The sequence below is a fragment of the Sander lucioperca genome, chromosome 13 (assembly GCF_008315115.2).
Source record: "Sander lucioperca isolate FBNREF2018 chromosome 13, SLUC_FBN_1.2, whole genome shotgun sequence".
Lineage (NCBI taxonomy): Eukaryota > Metazoa > Chordata > Actinopteri > Perciformes > Percidae > Sander > Sander lucioperca.
Window position 1 is genome coordinate 29,450,415 of NC_050185.1, and position 20,243 is coordinate 29,470,657.

Genomic DNA, 20,243 nt, shown 5'->3' on the forward strand with positions numbered 1-20,243 from the left:
AATTCACAGAATAAGCTGTGGTTCTCATTAAAAGAGTGCATCAAAGTAAAACCACGAGACACGTCCAGCGTCAGTTTGTCTCTCAGTACTTTCCGTGTGCGCCTCTCAGTGAGGTTGGTTAATAGGACCGGGTATCGCAAATTATTTGGTCGTTCCATCAAGAAATCTTGAGCATCAAACACTTGCACAATGTCCTGCATTCTGGTGAATTTTTCTGCAACAATTTGTGCCTTTTCTGCATGCAAATGTCTTTATTTATGTATATATTATTATTATTATTATTTTTAGTAGTATTATTATTATGTATTCAATCAATCAATATCCTGTATTGTTCAAAACTTTCTGCAGATTCAAAACATTACACGTGTTTCGGGATGTTTTTTATAGGAATTATGCACATCTTAACAATAACTATTTGCTTGCCACAGCATTTAAAACAGTTTAACTTCATTACCCCGGCCAGTTTTGATTATTGGAGTTTTTCACACTACCGTCATGGCTGAGCCGGCAAAAAAGAAGCTGAAAGCTAGGAAAGCATTGTCGGAGGAACAGAGAAAGAGGAAACGACAGACTGACCGAGCGAGGAGTCAGACACAAGTAAACATAGGAGCTGCCAAATATCTATTCCGAAACTGTAGGGGGAGCTCTATAGAGAAACCTGCGAGCAAAAAAGCGAAAAAAAAAACAGCGAAGGAGTAGCCTAAACTGCATAGCGCCTCTTTAATTGTGATTGTATCTAATTACACACAGGTCCTTCCTTCCTGCTGCTGTCAGACTTTACAACCAACACTGATCCACGTAGACTGTACATAAAAACTGACAACTCACTCACGTGCTATATATATATATATATATATATATATATATATATAAAAATAATGTGTTACACAACACATTATCATTTTTTTCTCCATGCATTAATGTGTATTCACCCTTTCAGTCTGTGTACTTATTATATTTCTCTTTGCTTTTTCTTTGTTCTGTTTACTGTTTTTTTTTACGTAGCTATAATTATATTTTGCGTTTTTTTTTGCTGATGCCTCTTGATTTTGCTGCTGTAACACTGCACATTTCCCCGCTGTGGGACTAATAAAGGATTATCTTATCCCTCCATTTGTTATATTTATTTCTCCTTACTTACAATATCTTGCTTACATTTCTGCACTCTAACTGCTCAGATAGATATCTTTATTTGATTTCCTTCCACTGTGTGTGCTCCAGAGTATAAACGCCCAGCCATGTTTTTCTTTTAAATATAGAGAAAATGTGAGTCTGAGTCACAACATTAAGTATAAGAATTGTGTTATATGATGAACAAGATAAATGTGGCTGCAACAATCAGTCCTTCCAGTGAGGTTTTGTCCATATAGTTGCTAATTCACGCATACCAGGTCAGGAAGACCCTTTTCTACTGTATGTGTGTGCATCACATACGGAGGAGTCTCATTAAACCGTAATGATCATGCCGCACGTCATTAACCCTAATAATAATGAATCCAGCTCTCTGATGGCTCGGTAACAATCAGGAGACAAACAACGTGATCATTTCTCCCCGAAGCAACAGCAGAACCTGCAGAGCTCATCAGAGTTACAACCACACACACACATGCACATGCATGCGCATGCACACACACACGCACACAGAAACACAAAACATGCACACACACACACACACACACATGCACGCACGCACGCACACACCCAAGCACACACACAGACACACGCAGACACACACTCAAACACGCGCACACACACACACTCACGCAGACACACACTCAAACACGCGCACACACACTCACACACGCAGACACACACACACACAGACACACAGACAGACAGACAGACACACACACACACACACACACACACACACACACACACAGACAGACAGACAGACACACAGAGACACACACACACACACACACACACACACACACACACACACACACACACAATGCTAATGTGCTTACAGTGTATAGGCATGAAAAGAATGAGAACAGCAACAGGAAAAATATTCGATCGATGGGCTGGATTGAGAACACACAAAAAAGAAATGGCAGAAACTTACCTCCTGATGATGCCAGTGTCAAATCATTGCTGTCATCCTCATATGTGTACAAGGCCCTGTTAGAGAGAGAGAGAGAGAGAGAGAGAGAGAGAGAGAGAGAGAGAGAGAGAGAGAGAGAGAGAGAGAGAGAGAGAGGGAGAGAAGAGAGAGGGAGAGTGCGTCAAGTTTCAGCTTCATAAACGCTGCTTGTGCTTATAAAGCAGGGCGGTGCAATGACTAGAATTTTGATCGTAATTTCGGCTCCTAACAATCACAAAAACATTGTACTGTAATTGAGAAAAACGCATTATGTTTTGCGAGTAAACTCTTATTTTGTCTTGGGTCCTGAAGGGGAATTCAAAAAACTTTCAAACGGGGAAAAGCAATAAAGGAAATTTCACAGTTCGAGGTGTTTTCACTGTTGATGTGTTTCACTGTTCATCTTCCCAAAAGTCAATGAGTAATCGTGTTCAATAGTCATAATTTCAAAATTGACCAAACTAATTGTGATTTTTTTTTCCATAAACCAGCAGCCCTATTATAAAAAGGTAGAAAAAACTGAGATACAGTTGTTTAAGCAGAGGTCAGGGTAACTGCAACATATTCCAGTTTCACATCTTTCCATACGGACTTTGAATGGGTCAGAAACAATTAGTAATAAACAATCAATAATTTGAGTGATGTTTCAAGCAACAAGACTTGGAGTCTTGAGTCATGCATCTCTGTGAGACTGCATTGCTTTGAGCAGGCAACAATCAGGCAGGCTAAGACCATTCTATCTGATATCTCTCACGTGTTGTCTTCAGAGCTTGAGCTATTGAACTCAGGAAAGAGGTACAGGGTTCCTCTGTGCAAATATAACAGGTATAAGCACTCATTTGTTCCTCTCTCAATCAAGCTCATTAATGAGCAGCGATGAACGTATGACTATGAACTCATTAATGTATATCTGTGACTGAATGTATGTATGGATATGAATGGAGGAATGAATGCATATTTTTAACTGAATGTATGGATATTTATGAATGGATAAATGAATGTTTATTTATGACTGAATGCATGGATGCTTATGGAAGTAGGAACGAGTGTTTGTAAGGCATGTATGGGAGAACAGAAGAATGTAGGAAGGATGGCTTTTTTGCACACAGAAAATGGTAATTTGCAATTTGCATAGCTCTTTGAGTAGCCCAAATGTTCACTGTACATTTGTCTTTTAATTGTTTTAACCCTGTGCTTGTTGTGTGTCTCTGTTGTAACTATTGCAGCAATTTCTCCCAGTGTCCAAAACGAATTTCTCCTTGGGGAGACTAATAAAGATACTTTGACTTTGAGCTAAACGCTAACATTAGCATGCTAATATGCTTACAATGACGATGTTAACATGCTCATTTTTCAGTGGGTATAATGTTTACCATGTTCACAATTTTAGTTTAGCGTGTTAGCATATTAACATTTGCTTATTAGCACTAAACACAAAGTTCACCTGGGGCAGCTGGGAATGTAGTTTTGCAGGTCGTTGAGCATAAACCAAAGTATTGTTGGACACATTGAAATTTTGAGCTGATGGCTAATTGCGATTATTTTGACTGATATGTATTATATGTATTGCGCCCCCTCCCCCTGCGATTTGCATATTACACCAGTCCATATTCCAATTTTGATAAAATTGCGATATGGTGTGCAGCCCTACAAAAACATCACCACAATCTGTCTGATAGTTGTTGAGATATTTACAGTACGACTTACAGTAAGTGCACTCTCTGCTGTATGTGAATAAGAGGTAGAACTATAACCCTCTCAAACAGAGAACTATGAGTGTGTTCAGTGCTGCAGAACAAGAGCTGCCAAGTGCTTTCCCGTTTAAAAACCCCATCTCTTCCATATCAACACTCGTGTTACATCAGGCTGATCTTGGTTCAGTGTGTTTCCAGTAAACACTGCGGTGCTAACACACAACACAACCATGCAACTCTCTTTGCTGCGATTGCATATTAACTGATTAACACCAGATAACAAACCAGCTGCTTCCTGATGGAGATCATATGATTTGATAGGGAACGATGCAATTTAACGCTACAGAGCATGAAACTGATGAGCTGCATACAGAGTTTTTATAGCGACTGCTAATGTTCGACTCTCATCCCGAGTCGAGAAATGGAACAGCAGTCGACAGAACAAGTGACTCCCATCGTCACCAGACACAAGGGTTACAAACCTCTTTAGGATGACTGATAGAGCTGCTTTGTGTGTGTGTGTGTGTGTGTGTGTGTGTGTGTGTGTAAAGCCGATTACTCAGCTCTCTCTCAGTTGTGACTGCTGTGACTCCACCGATGCCTTTTTCCAGCACAACAGACACAACTGCACTCACAGCCCTAGTATATATGCAGGCACATATGGTATATGCTCACTGCATTATATGAAATCATATATTTGCATTCCCACACACATCATCATGCATTCACACATAGAGTTCACCTCTGACCTCTTTGGCTGAGGTTGAATGAGGGCGACAGAGATTACAGTTTTTAGCCAACACCTCCAGATTAAAACTGTTTGACCTCCTGCTGTAAAATCTTGTAACCTGCCGGTCAGAATGAGTTTATTACAAAAAAAAACAACAAGTCTGTAACCATAGCATCTATATATGAGTTGTGAAGCTGTCTTACATCTTTATCACTAGATGGGTAAAGATGTAATGTTATGTAAAGTTTGTCCTGAGGGTTGTTACAAAATCTACGGCAGGTCCGCTGCAACTCTCGGTTCTTTTAAATCAAGGCTGAAGACTTTTCTTTTTGATGCTTTTGTTTATTTCTTACACTGCACTGCAACTTTTATTCTTGTATTTCATACCTGTCTTCTAATTTAGCCGTTTTATTCTCTTTAACAAATGTTTTTAATTATTTTAAATCACTTGAAAACGGAATAGAGCACTTTGAATTGCCTTGTTGCTGAAATGTGCTGTAAAAAATAAAGCTGCCTTGCCCAAAGGGTTTATCATCTGTACGGCGGCCGTTTTAGGACATCTCACCTTGTCATCTTCAGCTGTATTTTGGCTAAGATATACTTTCTCTTATATTTTTGTTTTTAAAATCGTATCTATGCCCTCTCTTAAAAGCGCTCACTTTTCAAACCTAATCCAAGATGTCTCGTGCACCATTTTATACACATGTTGACAGCGAGTGTCCAAGCAATACCACAATAACACAAATACTCCATTACAAAAAAGGTCCAGGTAAATATTGTCAATAAAACATACTCAGCTGTCAGATAGATAGATAGATAGATGGACTTCATTGATCCCAAATTGAGAAATGACTCTGTTACAAGCAGCAAGTAGCAAGTTACCAAGGATATACTCAGTCACACACAAACAATAAAAGAAATATACTAGAAATAATAAATAAGATAAAAATAAGATGAAATAAAAGAATAAAAAAAACAGAACAACTACTGAAAAATATACTTAGATGTAAAAAAAAAGAATGTACTCCTAAATGTAGTAGGGTGTAAAATACCATCAGAGTACAGAAAGTAGTAGTAAGTACAGAAAGAAAGTAAAGAAATGTATTGAGTTACTTTGTATCTTTAAATACATTTCCATGGGTGTGATACAATCATTTGACATGAAGTATGTGTTGAAATGATGGACCATCTGCTCGGTCAGGTGGCGGTAAAGAGGATTTAAACGTGGCCGTGCTTTAGCTATTACATATTGGATCTGGATGAATAAAAAGGTATTCATGGTGTTCTCTCTAATGCTGACCGACGCTTCATCAAATCAGGAGACGCTGTGGAAACCAACAGGAGGAGACAGCGATTCAAATGGATTTTTCTACATATTAAACGCGTGCTGGGATTGAGGTTAGAGAAATTGCCCTTTATAATCTATCAGGGTTTAAACAGGAGATTATAAAATGGAGAGCGGTGCACTGTCGATTGTTGAAGATTATATTTTAAAAAAACTGCAATAGGTATGAAACTCCTCACCAGGCTCTCAATCATAACAAAAGCTCAATGATTGCATACATCTATCTATAAATTGCAGGAATATCTGTCTGTCTGTCTCTGTGTGCGCGCATGTGTGTGTGTGTGTGTGTGTGTGTGTGTGTGTGTGTGTGTGTGTGTGTGTGTGTGTTATGCGCATATCTCTCGAACCGTTAGTCCGATGGATTTCAAACTTGACAGGTGTCTTTACGGTTACGAGTAAGTGCAGTGCCAGTGACATTTGGATTAGAAAGAAAGATATTGTTAAATATATATATATATATATATATATATATCGGTAAAAGAAGCACACATTGGCTTTTGCTGCTCTAGCCGCTGGCCACCCCCTCTCACACTGCACAGCACGGCACCTCAGACCCACAAAAATGTGCAAAGTAGCACTACTTTGGACTGTCTTTGACTTTGAATAAACAAACGACAATTCCTGAATTTAAGGACGTTTCAGAATCCCACACATGCAAAGCACAACCAGCTACAGACTGGCAGACAGAGCGTGATGCCACTTATAGGCAGGCTACCAGACACTGTTAAATGTCAAGCCACTAAACCTTTATGGAAATTAACACCTCTGCTGAAATGTTAAATTTGTTAGTCTGGTTCTGGTGGTTGATTAACGCAGATATGTGCTGATTAGCTCTCATAACGGGTTGGGTGGGTAGCGCACTGCCATGAGTCCATGAGGCTAATGTCCGATGTTTATGATCTAAGGGCATTTTTAGATATCTTCTTGAATACTTCTATTCAAGAAGATACTTCTATATTTGTATTATCTGATCCCCATGTGTTTTGTATCAAAATGTTCAGAAAAAACTCAGATTTCTGTATAGTGACGCCCAAAATTGTTCCAGAACAATGTGTAAAGACATTATTTGGCCCTAAAGCAGAAATATTTCTCAAATCTCTTGTGAAAACATACTTACACTCAAATGTTTTGGGTGCTTGAAACGAGTTTACAAAAGTCTTGGGTTCACAAAAGTAAAGTAATATATGAATAAAATAGTAAATGAATGTCTAAAATGAAATTTTGCAATATCGCTTTTTGAGTAGGAGTGTTGTCAAACATCGCTTGGACTCAGAGGGTCCTCAGAGGGTTAAGCAGGATCAGCCATTTTTAAAAAGAATACCTGAACTTTCCAGGCTGCAGCCGTTTCTTCCATTTATATTTCACACTAGTATGTCAACGTGTTATAGAAATAAATGACAATAAAGTATGTGTATGTGATTTAACAAGTGGCTGATTGGACGTACAAACACACCTCTGTCAACAAAGAAGCATAAAGGACAGGAAGTGCAAGAGATGGACCTATATATATATATATATATATATATATATATATATATATATATATATATATATATATATTATAGCTGCATGCACCGTTGTAGACGTCCATGTGTCTCTGTGTGGTATTAGTGTGGGTGTGTGGCGGTCATTGCCAGTCCAGATTACCTCATCCTTATTCAGCCTGAAGCGTTAGTCTGGCCACCATCTGACTTTCTGCTGACCTCATCTCCCCTCCCTCCATCCCGTCCGTTTCTGCCGAGTCACTCTGCTTTCAAAAAATCTCTCTCTCTCTCTCTCTCTCTCTCTCTCTCTCTCTCTCTCTCTCTCAGCACTTACTGGCAGACTGGTGAACAAAGTGGAGCATTTAGCAGCTGGAGACCAAACTAGAGTTTAAAGAAGAGTGGGTTACACTTTACTTGAAGGTATCTACATAAGAGTGACATGACACTGTCATGAACGTGTCATAAACAATATAAACAAGTCATAAACGTTTATGACATAACGCTTCTTTTAGTAAGTATCATTTGGTTTTTGTCATGACAAGTTAGAGTTAGGGTTAGAGTCCATGTGTCATGACAGTGTCAGGCCACTCTTATGTAGATACCTTCAAGTAAAGTGTTACCGAAGAGTTAATATTGGACTCACATTCATGAGTTGGTCAGAAAAATTACTCCAAATGAATGATAAAGTTTTTCCGTAACTGCTGGATGTATAAATAAGCAAAGTTACTAACACATGATCATATTGATATTGTGTTTACAGCTTCTTTGGCCAATCACAGGCCTTTTCAGAGAGAGGGTGTTTCTATTAACTGTTCTACAAATGCAAATGTGCGTGCACACCCCTTCAGATAGTGAAAGCCTATTTCATTGGTGGAAAATCCTGCAGGAACAATTGCTGTGTCAGCATCGGCAACAACTGCTCACACTACAAAGCAACCCAAGAACAAAAAGACGGTCTTCTCAAAAGGTTTCTACAAGAGGGTCTGACAATAAACCCAATAAAACCCAATATCGGCAAAGCGTTTCAGAGATGGAGAGAAAAAGAAATGAATAAGGACACATACAGTTTACTGTATGAATTATATGCACTAATGTATGTTTCAACCCATTTTGTTTATCTGCTCTTTAGGAAGCCTACTGTAACATCTGGCCAGGGACTGCAGATGAAAACCAGCCTTTTGGATAAATCTGGCATATTTACAGAAATGAGTATAATTATGCACTGTCTCTGTCAAATGAAATGAAATAATAATGAAGAGAGGGGCTGAGGGCAAAGAAGGGAGAGAGCTGGAAGATACAGGGTTCATACGTATTTTAACCAATACCTTTCCATGACTTTTTCATGACTTTTCGGCAAATTTCCATGACTATGTATTCCTGAAAATGTCAGTCGACATATACAATAAGAATAAGAATCTGTATTAACAATGTGCTAAGTTTACCCTCAGAGGTTTAACAATAAACAATTTATGTGGTTCATAGTGGGATTCGTAAATTAAACATTATTATTATGCTGTGTTAAAAATTCCATGACTTTTCCAAAACGTTCTGGGTCTTTTTATTTTGCCAAAACCTTCCCAGGCCTGGAATTTGCATTTTTCAAATTCCATAACTTTTCCAGTTTTTTTCAAAACGTATGAACACTGAAGATATTTTTTTGCCTTTTCCAGAAAACTGCCGACCCCAGCTGTACCAGTTGTAGGGTGGAAATAATGACAGCTGTGAGTTTCACTGGTGTCTGCAATCGCCTCTGATTGATGTGAAATGCATGCTGGGGTACTCGTGAAGGACATTTTGGACCGTACTTGTGTATATGCAGATTTTAAATTGGAACACTTGATCTGTGACTGATGAAGCCAATGAGAACAGACGTACAGGCAAGATTGAGAACAGATTGAGTCATGTCACGCTATCAAAATGAATGACTCTGAGGAGACAGGGCTTTGAATGTCTCACAATGAACAATATCTAAGTCTATGCTGATGACAGTGACTACTACTACTACTACTACTACATCACAACAATTTAAAAAAAGCTAATTCCTGGAAGAAGCCTATAAGTCAGGAAATAAAAAGATTACAGATAGTAAAGAAAACAGGGTGTTAAAAGGATGGATGAGAAAGAGGATTTAAGATTGAGAGAGAGAGAGAGAGAGAGAGAGAGAGAGAGAGAGAGAGAGAGAGAGAGAGAGAGGGAGAGAGCATGGATGTGTCTCCTTTGATCCTTTATAAATAATTCTCTTTAAAGAAGACAGCTGTTTATTATTCATATAATGCCCCGATGACCTAGAAAACGGTGTGTGTATGTGTGTGTGTGTGTGTGTGTGTGTGTGTGTGTGTGTGTATACACAGCATGTATGCAGCTGGGCATGTAAGAGGAGGAAGAGAGGAAGAATGAATGAGGAAAAGATCCATGAAAAAAGTGGAGAAAAGTGGAAGAGAGGGGAGAAGGAGAGGAAATAGAACAAGGATGAGAGTGGGGGAAAAAAAGAAGCAGATGAAAGGAGAGAAGGAGATGTCGGAGTGAGGAAAAGATGGCGAAAAGGAAAAAGGGATGGAGACGGAGAGGAAAACAGAAAAAAAGGATAAGAAGACGAAAGAAAAAGGAGAGTAGAAGCATGGAGGTTAAAAGCAGAGAGGAGGAGTAGGAGGGAGAGAGGAAGAACAAACAGCCAGCAGCAGGATGAAAGGAATAATGAGGGATTGAAGAGGACTCGATTAATCAGCCAATCACAAGTGTGGAGGTCATAATCAATGAGCTCTTCTGCGTCTCTCTGCCCGACCTTTTCCATGAACAGAGAGAGAGACAGAGAACAGGCTATCCTTTAACATTTTATAACATTTTCAAGAAAAACCGTACAGACTAGGCTCAGGATTGAGGAAGCTATTTGTTTTCAATGTAACTATATCTTAAAAGTATCCTAGTTTGAAAATTGACAATAAATATTGTTGAAATGATGTGGAAATGCACGTTGTTGACTTTATTTGATAGACGTAGGGGTAGGGACGCAATTTCAACATAATGAGGTTCGGACCTTTGCTGGGAGGAAATTTTAGCAAACTGGATCTCTTTGAATTTGAATTGAATAACCCAGCAGTAGAGAGCTTTTTGAGACTGCCCTCCCCCGAAAAAAGCTTCCATAGGTAGTTTGTTCAAGTAGCAATTACGATTCATATTAACGTTTACGGTGGTGGCGCACTCTAGTGGCCGTAGTAATTGTTAGATTGTAAAGTAATGTTACTAATTAGAGTGATGTGTGGAAAGTATAAGAGCGCCTTGTGTAACTGGAAGTGAAGTAACGTCTGATTTGAACCCAAACCATGATCTTTTTCTAAACTTAACGCTTTAGTGCGTAACTTTTTGATATTACATTCAAGCCATTGCCAAATGAGTTGCTACAAAGATAATTAAGACTATCAGCTCCACACAACTTTCTCTGTATTTCTCAGTGTGACTATGTTCAGAAGATTGTGGCGTCCGGTGACTTTCCCGTGCAGAAACTCAGGTGAAGATAATGACCTCTTTTGAAGAGTCCATCATGTTTTTTAATCCTCCGTGTCCTCCTTGGCTACTAGCAACTGCGTGGAGGAGGTGGAGGCGGGGCGGTGCATGGTAATGGAAGGCTTGTATCATATGGACACGCTGACAGTTTAGTTGTCATCACTTAGAATTCCTCATGGGGGCGACAGAAACTACGCACTATAGCTTTAACTTAGCAGTTTTGGTGCCTTAACAACCAAACTGTGACCATATCACAATGTTAACGACGTGTTTAAAACTGCAACCGTTACATTCTCAGGTCCTGTGGGTCGTATTGGAGGGCAGGAATAAATGACCTATATCGTCGTATGGTTTGGAGGACTACATAGATCTGTGGCATCAAATTTTAAATGCTTCCTCACATTACTGAACAGGATTGTTTGGCGTCGCGATTATTCCTTCAGAACAATTTGCTAGTTTTCTCTACTTTGCGTTAGCAAATAAGACACTTGTACACTGAATTTAGAATCTGAACAGATCATTACAAATTGAATATTACATTTTCCCCATGTTCAAACAAACAGAAGCTTGAACTTCAAATAAAAATGAACAGCACTAAAGCATACACATCTATGCAGGTCACAACTCGACCCAACACATATGAGAAATACACTATACTGTATATAGCCTATATATAGTGTGTGTGTGTATATATATATATATATATATATGTGTGTGTGTGTGTGTGTGTGTGTGTGTGTGTGCCCACGCTGCCTTTGATGTGCAGCAAAATCACTGTAGTGCTTTCAACTGGAGGCGGCACAACGGCTTTCTACTCCAATCTGCTCTTTACTGTAGGCGGCCGCTTGTGCGTGTGCGTGTATGTGTGTGTGTGTGTGTATGTGTGTGTATGTGTGTGTGTATGTGTGTACTAAGTGAACTAACGGTGACTTTGATATAGCTGATTTTAGTATCCTTGTTCAGGTTGCTGTGTAGCGGTGTCAACACAAAGATGTTACGTGATGTTAACATTCATTTTTCGTTTATTAGAGTTCAGCAGAGCTCTAATACGTGCCTCCCTCTACACAGTGTTATAATTAAAGTGCAGCAGCGCTGAGATACAGCCTGAGAGTGAAGCTCAGAGAGGAAAAATCTAAAAGGATGTAATGTATGCAACGCTTACAGAGATAAAAAAAAAAAAAAAAAAAAAGACAATTTCATATCATTAAATGTGTTCTGTCTGGACCTAATCAAGATCATTGAAGACAGACTCAACTCATCTCAGCTGAAATTAAACACATTAAGCTGGTATTGTGTCTACATATGGACCTTTAACATTTCGAACAATTCTTTTATGCTTGTATTTTCTGCTTCTTCCTCTTCAGTCTCTATTTTGTCTGTACTCTAACACACACACACACACACACACACACACACACACACATTTAACACTGTTGCACACACAAACACACATGAAGCAGACTCAATCTTTCTATCCCTCCCAGTCCATTAAAACAATGGGAATCTCAACAGGAAGAGGCTACGGAGCAAAGAGAAAGAGTTATTTTAAGCTGAAAGCTGATCCACACTGTCAGACCTACAAAAAAAAAAAATCACAAATTCTCCGAACCAGGAGGCAACTAACAGATCTGATTATGAAATATTTCAGAAGATGAATAAACAGAAGCAGGCAGGAGGAACTGTGGCGACATGTTAAGTCTCACTTACAGGAACAGGATGGCTCAGGACTGAATAAACACCTCTCTGACACAGTCTCAACAAACACAGGACATTGCTAACTTTACAAATCGGTTTTTATCTTCAGAAATGTTTTGTTTTTTTTAAAAGCAAAAAGATGCCCAACCTGGCAGTTAAGAGCAGGAAAAGAAAAGTAGTCTGGAGAGAAATTTAGGTGTATGCATAGAGACAGACATACAACACCTCAAACCATGTGGCAACATGTTGCAAAGACGCCTTTAGCTGCTTCAGATTTGACTCATTTCGGCCGTTTTTTTACTTTGTCCATCTCCTGTATGTATCAGCAGTGCATGGCATTGGTTTTTGCTGTTACAAAAAGAGAGGTTGCCAGGATAAACCAGCCCCCCCCTCCATTAACACACACACCCTGCGGAGAGTGTCACCATGGCAACCGGGCAGCTCCCCCCACCGTTATCTCGTCAGCAGCAGTTTGTGACCTGAGGGGAGCGACGATGTGAAGATACGGATGCTGGGGAGGAGGGGGCTGTTGGACAGCTGAAGGGCAAAGCACACGCACACACGCACACACACGCACACGCACACGCACACGCACACACACACACACACACTCTCCAGGTGAACACACAGCATGCAGCATGTGTGTTGGATGATGATCCAGCTGGACTCATTTCACAACTTCAAAAGCATCTGCAGACCTGATGTACTGAGCTCCGTCTGCAGACTCTCCTTCACACAGTAAACAGCAGGTAATACAACAAAGGTATTGCAGTATCACCTTAAGCTTATCAAGAGTATTTTACGTATGGGGTCATGAAACTTCAAATGTTTGCACAGGAATCAAACTAAAACGTTCTTTTGTGTTTCTGACTTCCCTGTGTGAGGCAGCTCACGTTGCTGTGCAGGTCAACACAGACTGCAGATGGCGCTGCTGATGTTGCCTTCAGACGCAGTCAGGCAGGCTGGTAGTGCCCACAGACTGCTGGGTTTGGGACTCTGGGTGCCATTTGAAATATTTCCTTATCAGCGGCTTATTGATAACAAGGCTTTGGTATCAAAGCAATACTTGTTTTTCGAAATAAAAACATGCTTTTCTCGTATAAAGCCCGCCCTGACAATTTGATTGGTCCGAACAGCTCTGGTTCGAGCATAGTTGCTCCACAACGGATCAAGTCCAAACCGAACTTCCCGACCTCAAATGTTGTGGGCGGGGCTAAGTTCGGCTGGCGTCCAGGCTAAGTTTACTGTACACCGATGAGGGAATGTAACACTCTGATGTCCTGGCACTAATGATGTGACGTTTTCAGAGGTTCCAAAGACAGATGTAGTGTAGGGTTAATTTTTAAATGAGAAACCGTTTGATCCAAGTAAAGAAAATGTTTGATAGTATTGGATACCAGCTTGCAGTACTTTACAGAACTTCATCTGTGCAACAAACACATTTAAGTCAGAATAAAAAAAAAAAAAAGTACTGAGGTTTAATGCCGAGCCCCATCTGGGAGTGTATCTCTATCGGCTGATAAAAAGGACCAATCCAATACCAGTGCGTAAAACAAATAAAAATAAATAACTACAATGAAGTACATTTTTCTTGGGGCTTAATTATGTGGTATCAGATTGGTGCATAGACTCGTCTACTTGCCGGTACTGATACCAGCATATTAGGCAGTATCAGAGGTATTTCCAATACTGGTATCCGAACAACGCTACATTTTGGAAGTTAATATTTTGGATGTCTCAAAGTTCCGTATGTCCTTAAAGTAGGCCAACATATCAGCATCACTTTGTATGCAGCTGCTTTTAGATTTATCATTTATGCAAGGTTAACACTTGCAGGCTTTTTAAAACGAGAACTTAAGAACAGAACCGAATCAATGATGTGGATTTAACCGTCTTAATGACATCAATTCACTGTGAAAGACTGGGTAATTTGTGTGTTTATTAAATCAGCTTTACATTCTAAACCTCCAAGCGTATAAGAATGGCACCAGTTGCCATGAAAAGCCACCAAAAATTAAGGTAGGCCTATTAAAAGTACCACAGTCAAAAATACGGAACTAGGCAATAAAGCTGCCAGAGTTAAAGGTTTGAATCCCCCCAAACGCTGCAGCCTGGTGGTGTAAAAACATGTAACCCGTCAACCCGTTTTCACTCCCAACTTGTAAAATACGGACACTCGGTCAGTGTCTCTTAGCGTCAGATACCGACGCAAAAATCACCATTCAGCGTCTGTATGGAACACAACGGGCAGAGCAGCAGCTTGACCGCGGCGCTGTCAGCAACCCGTTCTCACTCCGAACTCGTAAAATACGGACGTTTGGACAGTGGCTTTCAGTGTCTGAAGCGACGTAAAAAGTGCCCTACAGCGTGTTTGTAGAGCACCAGGGAGAGCAGCAGCTACATGGGATTTGAAGATGACGTAGCACTAAGAACGACTACGGTAGCGAGTAGTATGAAAGCCCAGAAAATCCGCATAGGGAGGTTGGTCGGGGTGGTGGATGGGTCAAACAACACAGGACTTTCACCCAGGAGACCGGGGATCGTGTCCCGCGTGTCACGTTTTCTAAACCCAACCGTCGCTTTCTTCTTTTATTAAACCCAACCGTCCCGTTATGGTTTTCATAAACCCAACTGTCCCGTTCTTCTTTTCTTAAAACCAACCGTCCCGTTCTTGTCATGGAAATTGAAGCCCACCCACAACCTTTTCCTTAAACTAACTGCGTCAAAAGTGACGCCAATAGTCCCGACCCAGCGCGTTTAGATAAAGCGTGTTTAGATAAAGCGTGTTTAGATAAAGCGTGTTTAGATATGATGCTAAAGGAGACTTTTAGCGTCAATAACAACGACAAAGGCACCTGACCAAAGCGTCCGTATTTTACGCGATGGGAGTGAGAATCTGTTGCTGTCAGATGACATAGTATGAAGAGCGCCAACGGTAGCGAGTAGTATGAATGACCGAAAATCCGCGTAGGGAGGTTGGTTGGGGTGATGGATGGGTCAAACAACACAGGACATTCACCCAGGAGACCAGGTTTCGCGTCCTGTTCTTGTCCCGCATGTCACACAAAAATACATTTTATAACCCCACCCACGATCTTTTCCTAAACCTAACTTGCCCGTTCTTGTGCTGCATGTCAGTCAGTAGGTCCGGACCCAGAGCGTCAAAAGTGACGTCAAGAGCCAAGACGCTAAGGAGACTTAACGTGAAACGCCAAAGGATGCACTTTTAGCGTGAGTAACAAACGCCAAAGGCACATGCCCGAGCGTCCGTATTATACGCGATAGGAGAGTGAGAATGTGTTGAGCCCGTGTAGACAACATCTACACTCCTTCTACTTTAAGGCCTCTTGGACACGCGTCGCCAGGCAGCTGATGTCATGAATCCTGCCAGAAAGCTCTTTGCTCCTCCGAGCTGCTGCTGTCAGCCTTCCTCCTGACTCAGTGAAGATGAAACACAAGAGAGAAGCCGACTGCAGAGGCTCATTTAAAAAAGAAAAGGAACAGATACTGCGGAGTCAGCAGTAAGCTATGAGACTGAGTAAATAAAGGGAAGAGAAAAAAAGACTCAATCTCAATCAATCTCATCATCTGTCCAATAATAATACTAATCTGTAATGTTTCCACATCAAAAGATGTTAGTTTTGCAATCATATTATGCAAGTTAATTACAACAGATGCTGTAAAAATGATGCATTAAGTTTCCCTTTATGTTGGTACAGAACACCAGACATTCTCTGCATAGATGAGACAGTGATCAAGTACATGACACAACTTTGTGTGCATTGTTTCTCTCTGTTATTTGTTCAAATTTAAAAGCGAAGCACACTTTGTTCCCCCAAAGCAATTCCAATATTTATCCTCTGGGTTTCAGAGTTATGGATTCCTCTTGGGTTTTCTAATGGCCAGAGGGAAAAGAAAAAATATGTGTGGTTAAAGAGATACGCAGAACACAGAGACTGTAAATACAGACAAAGAGCTGTGAGGACAGAGGCAGCCAGGCGGAGAGAACTATGCAGGATGATTAAATATGATGGCAATGGCTGTTATTCCTGTGGTCGGATAAAGTAGCGTGATTCATTGAGCGAGAGAAACCTACATGGTGACTTAATGCAAAAGAAATGAGGCAGACAGACATGAGGACGAAGAATTATGGGTAATGTTTCAGGGGGAGTGAAGGAGGGCATTAGGGAACAGCCGTGACTCCTGTTCCTGTCGGTCTGGGAATGCAGAAATCTGCACGCCGATCAGATGAGTAAAACATGAGTGTGACTGGTGTGAAAGACAGAGATGGGGAAAAAAGGATGAAAGGACAGGGGAAATAAAAAAAGACAGTGGAATAACTAACAAAAAGAGAGCGTGGGGTATTTCTCTTCAGAGGAGAAAATAAGGAGGAAAGGATGGCTTGAACATGAGAATGTGTCTGGGCCTGCATTAAATTATAATGAGGGAAGAAGAAATCTAGTAATGGCTTCCCTCGAGTATATCATCATTGCACTGCTGTGTGGTGCAGAGAGAGGTGAAGAGGTGAAGGGGGGAAATGAACGCGATATTAAAGCCATTAACAATTTGAGGTAAAAAAAAAAAAAAAAGAAGAAAATCATCATGCAGCCTCCATAAAAAATGAAAAATAATCCTAACTACTTTAGAGTTTGCAGTTCTAGCTAAAATATGCTCAAATATCACAGTGAAGCTGCCAATTTCATCTATTTTGAGACTTTCTGTAGATAATCTCAAAACTTAATCTTTACTGACGTCCAATACATAACAGCATAAACATGGCCAAAAATAAAGAGAGAGAAAGAGAGTTTTAACCACGTTTTCAATTTCATGTATTTTTCTTGAAATGTGTTTCAGGTAAAGCTGGGTATTGTTTGAAAGTTTCAATAACAAAATGATTGTACTACTATCAATTTTAGAAATCATATTCATCATTTAACAGAAGGAGCCAAGCTTCTAAAAATGTAACATTTCCTCTGAACACAAGCAGCTGTGAAAGAACTTTACCCAAGTAAAATATAGTCTACAACTGGAACTATCTGATCAAACATGCAAGAATCTGATCAGATCGAATGACTTGGTATGTGTGATTTGGTACTTGACATTTTTTAATACTCTGTCCAACGAACACATTTCTGAACATAGACATACTTCATATATCCATAATCTATTTAAATACACGTTTGGCGAAAACAAATATTTCGAAAAGGTTCCTTTCCATTCTTTTTTTTTCTCTTCCAAATAAGCACACAGACATGGAAACACTGCTCTCGGTGAGGTTATGCAGCGGTCACATCTCAGACACAATCAACGTTGGCGCTTTGACACACACGCTTGCTCTCAGAGAGACGGAGGGTGGTGGTTCAAAAGAGAGATAGAGAGCTTTAGACAAATCCACATCCTACTCTGAAAACACAGACAGACAGGCCCAAATGCCGAAACAAGCTCCTAAAATGAAAAAATTATATATTATCCGAGGGAATTTAGTCATCGGCAGAGGTAGTCCTTTACAATATACTGAAAACAATTCTTCTTTTGAATATATAATATACATAGGCGTACATTTTTTGGGGGGGATGCATGGGATATGCCCCCCCCACAATATTTAGAAAAGTAATATGAAAGATAACCCATTCCCCAAAAGAGATCAAAATAACCGTTCAGGGGGACCAAACATAGCCTTCTTACTAGGGCTGTCGCAGCGTGATGTCTGGTTGCGTTTCTCCAAAAGTTGAATCCGTCTCAACTTTATTACAGTATTGAACGAAAAACAAAACCAAAAAGTGAATATTCGAATCCCAAAATTGAAAATCAAATACCTGATTATAATGTGTGTCCCCCAATGTTGAAACCATACCTGCGCCCTTGATAATGTCAAACAAAACTGCAGTGTCTGTATACCAGAGACTGAGCCTGAAACTTTACTTGTTTGATGTCAGAAAAGAGGACAAAGCAGGCTTTTTCAGAAACATGAAATACGAGCATGAGTTCATGTCCTTTTATCATTTAGTTCACTGACATCTAAAATGTCATTTCTGTTGCAGATGTCTCCCATTGCATAGCCCTGCCACCATCCTACAGGGTCATGGCTAATAACGCATTCACCAGATGGAAAGGGAAGTTATCTTGCCAAACCAGTAGCTGCTGAGGGAGCAACATTACAAGTGGAACATTTTCCATCAATACTCAAGAATTTGGTGAGCAAACCATCCGGCTTACCGCTCGCCTAACTGTCTGTCTCCATGTTTGGCAGTGGGTTCTTTGTAGTGTTGAGATTGGGAAAAGGCTGACTTGCATTAGATTTTCAAAAGGAATACTGCCTAGATCAGCAATGGTTTAGTGTGGTTCCAAAGAGCTGAGAGAACCTGCACAATAGCAGCACTTTCCCAAAGCCATGCAAGATGGAAGATACATGAAAAGGTTTGTCATTAAAAGAATTAGGATTTCTAAAAACAATAATAATAATCTGAAACCAAAATGAGTTACATGTCATAATTGCCAAGCTTTCCACTTGGCAACATGATGAAAAAAGACGAGAAGACAAAACAAAAGCTTGAGGTCACTTTGGGGCTGGGCAATATATCTATATTATATCGACATCGATAGATGAGGCTAGATATCGTCTTAAATTTTGGATATCGTAATATCGTGATATGACAAGTGTGGTCTTTTCAACACATTCTCACTCCCATCGCTCAAAAAGCGACGCTTGGTCAGGTGCTTTTGGCATTTGTTATTGACGCAAAAAGTCTCCTAGTTTCATTTTTAGACGCGCTTGGTCGGGACTCTTGGCATCACTTTTTGACGCTCTGGGTCGGGACGTACGTTTAACTGACATGCGGCACAAGAAAGGGACAGTTAGGTTTGGGAAAAGATCATGTGTGGGGTTACAAAATGGCCAAATGGCTAGTGAATTTTTTTAATTTTACCAGCCACTCAATAGATTGACAATACTTATTTGGCTGGTGAGTGAAGGAAATCTACCAGCCATTTGCATATTTCACCAGCATTCGTCTGGTGGCTGGTGCTAATTTGAGCCCTGACCCCAACCAACCTCCTTACGCGGATTTTCGGTCTTCCATACTACTCGCTACCGTTGTAGCTCTTAATACTACGTCATCTTACAGCGCAGCGGCCCAGCTGCTGCTCTGCCCAGTGCATCCCAAACAGACGCTAAAGGGTGATTTTTGATATCTGATGCTGAGAACCACTGACCAAGCGTCAGTATTTTACGAGTTGGGAGTGAGAACGGGTTGGTCTTCTCCTGGTTTTAAGGGCTGCATTAGAGTAGTGATGTCAGTAAGTGATGTCATTTTCTGAACTTACCAGACTGTTCTAGCTGTTCTATTATTTGCCATTACCCACTTAGCCATTGTATCCACATTATTGGTGATTATTTATCTAAACTCTCATTGTGTTAATATTTTGTAAAAGCACCAATAGTCGACCCTACAATATCGCAGCAATATTGGCCTTGATGTGTTTGGTCAAAAATATCATAATATTTGATTTTTGTCACCTGGTTATGAACTAACAGATTATGGATAAATACAACAAAGAAGTTGAGTTTCCTATAAAAGGAAGTTGAAACTGAAAAAAAAAGAAAAAACGGTTTGGTTTGGGATATGTGGAGAAATACTTCTCTTGATTAAACCTAAAGTGAAAATGTTTACAGGCCTCCGCTCTAAACGGAAATGAAACCAGCACAAAT

At 40.1% G+C, this 20,243-nt stretch overlaps 1 protein-coding gene and 1 long non-coding RNA gene across 5 annotated transcripts in view; both read right to left on the reverse strand.

Annotated features, from left to right (window-relative positions):
* dbn1 (drebrin 1) overlaps positions 1-20,243 on the reverse strand; it is a 141,412-nt gene that overhangs the window by 31,746 nt on the left and 89,423 nt on the right. For all 4 annotated transcript variants that reach the window (XM_031308061.2, XM_031308062.2, XM_031308063.2 and 1 more), the window contains one exon: positions 2,069-2,124. In XM_031308061.2, coding sequence (XP_031163921.1) covers positions 2,069-2,124 — 56 coding nt within the window. The remainder of the gene's footprint in view (positions 1-2,068; positions 2,125-20,243) is intronic.
* LOC116056002 lies at positions 4,587-19,574 on the reverse strand. Its single transcript, XR_004106458.2, has 3 exons — positions 19,487-19,574; positions 18,221-18,225; positions 4,587-4,596 (listed from the first exon to the last, which is right to left on the reverse strand). It is a non-coding gene; the product is annotated as an uncharacterized LOC116056002 (long non-coding RNA).